Source organism: Juglans regia, chromosome 6, assembly GCF_001411555.2.
Source record: "Juglans regia cultivar Chandler chromosome 6, Walnut 2.0, whole genome shotgun sequence".
Taxonomy (NCBI): Eukaryota; Viridiplantae; Streptophyta; class Magnoliopsida; order Fagales; family Juglandaceae; genus Juglans; species Juglans regia.
Window position 1 is genome coordinate 21,159,792 of NC_049906.1, and position 7,952 is coordinate 21,167,743.

General features: G+C 38.5%; 1 protein-coding gene across 1 annotated transcript; it reads right to left on the reverse strand.

The window, feature by feature from the left end:
- Positions 1 to 915: 915 nt before the first annotated feature.
- LOC108995861 (DNA-directed RNA polymerases II, IV and V subunit 12) lies at positions 916 to 7,029 on the reverse strand. Its single transcript, XM_018971497.2, has 3 exons — positions 6,938 to 7,029; positions 6,608 to 6,700; positions 916 to 986 (listed from the first exon to the last, which is right to left on the reverse strand). The coding sequence occupies exons 1-3, from the start codon at positions 6,975 to 6,977 to the stop codon at positions 964 to 966; spliced, it is 156 nt and encodes a 51-aa protein (XP_018827042.1). The 5' UTR covers positions 6,978 to 7,029; the 3' UTR covers positions 916 to 963.
- Between the last annotated feature and the right edge of the window lie 923 nt (positions 7,030 to 7,952).

The window sequence follows — 7,952 nt, forward strand, 5'->3', positions numbered from 1 at the left end:
AGGTACTTTGATAGGAAGAGATATGTTGTGTATTGTAGGAATGGTGATATAAACGACAGTGTATTAGAGAATTATTCTAAAAGGGAAAACGGTTGCATATCAACCATATAACATTTGAGTAGAATCGTAGATAATAGAATAAAAATGCACGGTTGACTTGTACGGACTTTCTACTAGCTGACAGTTACTGTTGTACTCACGGCCTAAGCCTACAAAAGAACTGTATGATCAAAGAAAAGGAATAAGAACAATATTTAGAACCATTTTTTCCCTCTCAAATTCTTCTGTTCTTCTTCTTGGAGAGCAACAATCATCCTTAGTGGGTCCATTACACCATCCTGTGATTTGAAGAATAATGATAAACACATCACATTTTACAACATATTTCCCAATAATATTTTCAGATAAGAATATTTTTATAAAATAATATTATTTTTATAAGTTGTTTTATAAAAATATTCCTCATTTAAAACATAATTGTGTAAAATGTTGTAAAAACATGTTGTGTAAATTATTTTTCTTTTCGATATAATTTGAGGTTTAAGACCCACTGGTGTACAAAACAAGGAAAAATCGGAGAGAGAGAGAACCTGGAATTGTCGCACTCAATTAAAACAACGAAAGAAAAAGAAAAATTCTCACCATTTAACTACGAAACCAGTGATACAAGATATCATTCGGGTTTCACATAGTCTGAAGCATACATATGGTAGGAGGACACCCTGGCATTACCTTGAGTTTGCATAATATAGAAACAGAAGCAGAGCCAACACACAGACTTGCAGCATCCTACGTTAATGTGATCACTTGCATGGACAGAACAGGTGTTTATATTGAGCGTATAGTACTAGCCTTAAACAATTTTTTTTTTTTTTAACTATAAACTAAACCAAACACTACATTTGCAAGTTGCACGAAGACCATGACAATTGACAAGCAACGGCATGCCCATGCCACCTCGATTCAGCGTGCCTCATACTGAACAACTACAAACGACAAGGGTCATGTTACTTCAATGTCTTGATCAACATGGTTTAAGATAAAAAAATAATATATATTCCAGCAACATCATAAAAATGAATACAACACAAGATGAATAACATAGGATACGATGAACTAGAGCAGGATCAATTCAGCAAAGTAGGTAAGTGCTCAATCTCTTGTATTGAGGTTTTGCATAAAACAGGTGAATGTCATCTCAGCAAGCAAGTAGAGAAGTGCTCAACCCATAGAACTGAACCCATGGAACAACAATTTCAAATACTCTCACTTCAGTTTCCTGGCACGAAACCATAAATTTAACCCTATGTTTTATATTCATTTCAGACTTCAACATCACATCTTCCAATTCCTAACGGGTTCCTAGGAGCTTCTGTTCATTGTGCAACCTCCAAAGTGAATTCAGTTAAGTTTTCTCCAGTGTTCACATCCTAACTCGGAACTTCTTCCACACATCTTTTCAGTCTTGGAGGCATTGGTGAAAAGCTACTGATTTACTTGATCCTTCTGATGGAGAAGGCATTACATGAGAAGAAAATTTTTAAACACAACTACGTTTGGAGCAATTCTGTTGGACCCCCACGTCGAGTTACCTCTAGAGATGTCGCACATGCCCTAGTCATGGTGGGGACATGCACCTTGGCTAACCCACAAGCATGCCTTGGCTCGTGGGATGATACGCACGGGGCGCCCAGCATGCATGCATGCCTTGGGCCACGCGATGGCACACACGGGACGCCCAGCATGCGGGCCAGCGAGGTTAGTGAGCATCTGCCCATGCGCGCAACACTGCGCCACGCGCCCATGCACGCGGCATTGCACGCAACAGCGCGTTGCACAGGCTGGCTTATTCCAGTGCGTAGGCCCATGCGCACCTTGATGGGTCACTTGGCCTTGCGCGCGCCCATGTGCCGCAAGGCCATGCGTAGCACATCCAACCCACACAGTGCGTGCGCACGCGCCCGGCAACTACCGCACACCAGCAAGGTTAGTGGCATGCCTCACAGCATGTCATCCAGCGCACGGCTCCAGCTCGTGCCTTGCGGAGCAAGTCAGTGGCATGCCCACCAGGCATGCCATCTAGCGCATGGCTCCAGCCCATGCCTTGCAACCTCAACACACGAGCCACCAGCTTGGGCCATGCAACCAGCGCCTAAGCCACCAGCCTAAGCCATGCATCGCACCACCATGGCTCACCATCAGCAAGCCATGCCACAACACCTAACCATGGATCAACCCGAAGATCACCATGCACCAACCTAGCCCATCATGGGCCATGCATGCCACAGCTAGACTTGGTCCATGACCATTATCATGTTATTTATTTTATTTATTTAATTTGATTTATTTATTTATTTTCAATGGACCCAGTAGGGGTTTCCAAATTGTATTGCTTAAAAATTAGACTTCATTCACTTGCCTTAGAATCTTTTGGCAAATTTCCTAAAAGAAAAACTATTGTTTGAGAGATCATAAATGGTGTTTTTGCACTTGAGATTTTTGGGTAAAATTCGTGAATCCCAAAGAGAGGATTACACCTTGCAATTCATGAATAGGTGTAATTCACTTATCTTATTTTCTTGCAACTTGGTGCAATCCATGAATCCAAACTGTATTTATCAATATATGAGGTTTATTCAATTCTTTTGCAATTCGTGAATTAAGTGTTGGATTATCCTTATTGTTATTTGTTCATTCAAGTTCTTAAGTTTCATACTTTTGTTCTTGAGTGTTCTTCATTGTATTCTTAGTGTTCTTCATAATTTTGCTCTTCCAATCCATTAAATCCTAGAAGTCAACCCACACTTGTGTTTGTCAACTTTCCATAAATTGTTTGCCTCATCATATTTTGCCCTAGCCGAACACAAGACCCTTGTCATCTTCAAATCCAATTTCGGCAATCACTTGCCTTGTTGGATTTGCCCTAGCCGCCCAACATACTTTCCATAATTAGTGTTCCTATAATTTAGGAGCCCTAATTGTTTCTTCTTACTCCTATAGCCGACCATACACATCATCTTTGACTTCCAACTTTCCTAAAAACTCTCACTAGCCATACTCGACCCAACCTAGCCGTACAAACCCCTAAACCCTAATTGCAAACCCTAGCCATCCATCAACCTTTCCAAACCCCAAGTCCAAGTGGCGCCAACCCTAGCCCCCACTAGTGCCATGCGCCCCTTACTCCATTGTAGCCCATACACTTCCTTGACCTAGTTCACCCTTCCATACATCCATCCTAGCCTAAACACCTAACCTCACCATATCAAAGTGGTCATCTTGACCACCATTGATCAAGAACCAAGCAAAAGAGGAACAAAGATTCGGTCATCACAAGGCTACCATTGGAGTGGAAATCATAGTGTTTAGGGACTTGACCGAGGTCCCTAACAAATTCTCTTGGAGACCATGTCTGGATAACCTAGTTTTTAGTCGATTGACCAGCAAGAAGCAAGTTGGCTAGAGCGGCCATTTGAGGAGGTGAAGATTCACAAGGTGTTGAGAAGTATAGCAAGTGACAAAGCTCCAACTCCGGATGGATTCACTATGGTCTTCTTTAAGGCATGTTGTGAGGTAGTTAAAGATGACATCATGAGCTTCTTCCATGAGTTTCATGAACAATGTATGTTTGAAAAAAAGCCTAAATGCTAACTTCATTGCTCTTATCCCAAAGAAGCCAGGGGTGATGGAGATTAAGGACTTACATCCAATTAGCTTGGTGAGCACTATTTACAAAATCCTTTCGAATGTATTGGTTAATAGATTGAGTACGGTATTGGAGAAAATCATATCCAAGCCTCAGCGCATTCATAAGAGGTTAACAAATCCTTGACTCGGTGCTCATGGCCAATGAATGTTTGGAGAGTCACATCAAGTCGGGTGAACCAAGATTATTATGCAAACTTGACATGGAGAAGGCCTATAATCATGTAAACTAGAATTTTTTGTTACACATGCTTGAGAGGTGAGGACTTGGAGCAAGATGGTGTTCTTGGATCAAATTTTGCATCTCCATCGTATGTTTCTCTATTTTGGTTTCTTCAGCAACTCAAGGGGTGTGAGGCAAGGTGATCTCTTATCTCCATTACTATTTGTTTTCATAATGGAAGCTTTTAGTAAAATGATAGCAAGTCTCGTGAAAGGGGGATGCACGAATTGGCACACTTGAGATGACCAACCCCCTATTTGCAGATGACAATCTTGTATTCTGTGGCTAGTTGTAGCCACATTCAAGCTTTGTGGACCCTTTTACCATGATTTGAAGCAATATCAGGCTTGAAAGTGAATCTTACTAAGTCAAAGTTAGTTCCGGTTAGAAATGTTCCAAGTGTTTTGAGTTTGGCCAATATTATAGGGTGCAAAGTCTTCACTCTACCAATGAAGTATCTCAATTTTCCATTGGGTGCCACCTATAAGTCACAGTCTATTTGGGATGGGGTGTTGGAAAAATGGAGTGTAAACTAGCGGGTTGAAAGAGACTTTATTTGTCCAAAGATGGCAGAGTTACGTTGATCAGAAGTACTTTATCCAACCTGCCTACTTACTTCCTATCTTTATTTCCAATACCAAGTAAGGTGGCTCACCGATTAGAGAAATTGCAAAGAGATTTCCTAAGGGGGGAATAGACGAAGAAATTAAATTTCATTTAGTGAATTGGGCTACAGTTTGTACCCCAATACGTGAAGGTGGGTTGGTAATTTGGAATTCGTTGGTTTTCAACAAGGCTTTATTTGGTAAATGGTTATGGAGATATCATGAAGAGAGAGGAGCTTTGTGGAGGGTGATCATTGATTTAAAATATGGTGGATTGTGGGGAGGATGGTGCTCGAATGAGGTGAGTGGACATGGGGTGGGGCTTTGGAAACACATAAGAAGAGGTTGGACCAATCTCCATCAAATAACACAGCTTGGAGTTTGGGATGGCTTTAGAATTAAATTATGGAATGACTTATGGTGTGGAGATCGAATCCTCAAAGAAACCTACCTAATGCCATACAACATCACACAAAGAAAGATAGCAACAGTAGCAGACCCTATGGATATCTCTAGTGGCTCTCCCCAGTGGAATATTATTTTCCTTAGAGCTTCCAAGATTAGGAAATTGACACATTTACAAATTTCTTCAATCTTGTATACAAGTTGTAGAGTGACTAGAGGAGTGGACAAGATGATGCAGTCACCATCCAAGAAGGGAAAATTTATTGTACAGTCGTACTATCAGGGGAGGTTTGGATACAAAAAGTCTTTTAACTCATCTTGTCTCATCTAATCATGACAACTTTCCAAAATTCTTATACAAAATATAATAAACAATTCAACTTTTTCAAATCACAAAACAATAATAATATTAAAAAATAGTATTCTAATAATATTTTATTCAACTTTTTTTATATTGGCACCAGGTGCCCAGGAACAGCTGCCCGACTAATATTGGGAGCAAATAGGCCCTCAACAAGGAATTTCCCACAAGTGCGCATTGGGTAATTCAAGGGAAAAATCTCTCCATCTGATGGCCTCTAGAGATTGTTTGCACTCAATGGGATTTGAACTTTAGACCTAGGGAGCATAACCCCAAGCCCAAGGCATCTACCACTTGAGCCAACCCCTAAGGGTTCAATATTTTATTCAACTTTCATCTCAACTCAACTCATCCCACCTCACAATCCAAACCTCCCCGGATTTGTTTGAAAATAGATCTTGTCCCAAAATTATCATATCATCTCATCTCATCTCATCCCATCTCCTTCTGAAACATAATTCAAATATAAATATTTTCAAACTAATCATTACAACTTTTTCAAACTTTCAAACAAAAAATAAAAAACAATTCAACTTTTTCAAATCCTTAAACAAAATAATATTATAAAATTATATTCTAGCAATATTTTAACTTTATAATAATTTATATCACTGTATTAAATACCGTACCGGCCGGTACGGCCAAAATATGACGTACCTTCCACTGGTCCGGTACAGGTATTGCATATATTTCGTACCGGCCCAAATACCGGATGGTACCGCCCTATATTTTAGCATGTACCAGCATGTATTTTGGCCTTTAATTTTTTTTTTTTTTCAAACTACAAGCTCATTTTTTTACCTCCAATTCAGACTAGACTATTTATAATTTATATATATTTATATATAATTTATTAATATATCGACTATCTCGAAATGGTACCGTTACTAAAATATTTCGTTCCAGTACTTTGACTAGTACGACGTCTGGAACGGTATTCAAAACTTTGATTTCTATTCAACTTTTTCTCTCTCATTTCCTAAAACCCAAAAAATACTCAACTCAAACTATCTAACTACTATTCACAAATTATCTTACTACTATTCACAAAATTCTCATCTCACTCCACAATCAAGCCCTAAGAATCCTGAACCTTTGGCCACATCTAGAGTATGGTAAAGTTGAAGTGGCAAAACTTACAGTCGGGAAGGTTAAGAATCATGATAAACCTATAGTTAAGAATCATGATAAACCTCTGTTTCTCAACCCCTTTTGTTTCTCCTGAGAGTGCTTACAGCCACATATTTCATACCCAAACAAGAAGATAATTAGAAACTTTGAAGCATTTGAAAAATAAAAGTAGCTTACTGCGGCGGGTTCGTTTCTTGTACAAGATACGGTAACCACACTCTCGGCATTGTATCACATCACCTGGCTTCAGTGTGTTCTCCATACCACAGTCTACACCAAATAACCATCACAATCATTTAGAAGCTTGAAAAAGCTTAAATGAATAACTTCAATCAACAAGAAATCCTAAAAAGCAATCGTTTATAAGTATCTGCTTTGCTAGCTCGTTGCCAATAAAATTAAGATTCAAAAAAAAAAAAAACTAATGCCAGATAGGCAGCACTATGTTTTTTATAACTTTTCCTGAGCTTTCCCGGAAACTAGAAAGAAAAGGAAGATTTGAAACACCTCCACAGATGTAGCTGACCGGTTCAGGTTGAGGATCCATCGAGTCTAAAGAGCCGGGGCCTAGAGATTTCCCAAGGAGAGAAGCTTCTAGGGTTTTGGTTTTTGGTGTTCAACTGAAATTGAAAAGGTTTTTTGGTTCCAAAAAGTGTCTTTATACCCTACGGAGTTCAGATGATCAAAACCCTCTGCCCAGTAAACTGAACGGGTTAGGGTCCAAGTTTGCAAGGCTCAACGACTAGTGTAACATTTGGGCTAAAAAATTGGCAACATGATCGGCAGAGATGTCCAAGCCCACTTGCTAAATACCATTTTCACAAAAGTTTGCTTTTATATTTGAGTATACTAAATCCACTTTTAGAATAGGTAAATTTTGCACAGTTCCTTTTAAAAAAAAAAGTATAGCCTATGATTAAAATTTTTCTATATGGATCCTTGGTCTGTCCCTTTTTTAGGAAGTATTGTGTTTTTGACGCCCAAGTGAAATTGCTTATCAAATTTTATTTATCCTATTTTACCTAAAAAAAAATTATATTTATCATGTCACATACTTGATACTACACACTAAATTTTTTTATTTTTTTCTTTCTTCTTATAACAAGTATGTGGTATATAGATGATGAGTATAACTATTTAATTCGTTTAACAATAATAAAATATAATATAATATAATAATATTTTTTTTAAAATATATAAAATGTATGGTGTAAAATTATAAGTATCACCTGACAACACATTGATACTAACAAATGCTTTAAATAATAATATCACTGAATAAAATAAGGTTGCAAACATCTAAGGTTGCGTTTTGATAGTGAGATATTCTTAAGTATTTTGTGAATAATAATAAAAAAGTAAGAGAATAACTTTGGACCGGTCAGTCTAATAATCCTCAAATAACAGCCCTTCAAGGGGTTGTTGACAAGTAGACTCTCCATTCTAATTTTGATGCGCCTTGCACCCCATGTGAAAACTTACACCCCCGAACTCATCCTCTCCCCTCTCCCCCCTCCCCCCT

Coding starts and splice junctions, on each gene's coding strand:
- LOC108995861 (XM_018971497.2), bottom strand. CDS start 6,977: ATGGATCCTCAACCTGAACCGGTCAGCTACATCTGTGGAG. Junction 6,701..6,937: donor GGTCAGCTACATCTGTGGAG/GTGTTTCAAATC, acceptor TATTTGGTGTAG/ACTGTGGTATGGAGAACACA. Junction 987..6,607: donor CAAGAAACGAACCCGCCGCA/GTAAGCTACTTT, acceptor TGTCGTTTGTAG/TTGTTCAGTATGAGGCACGC.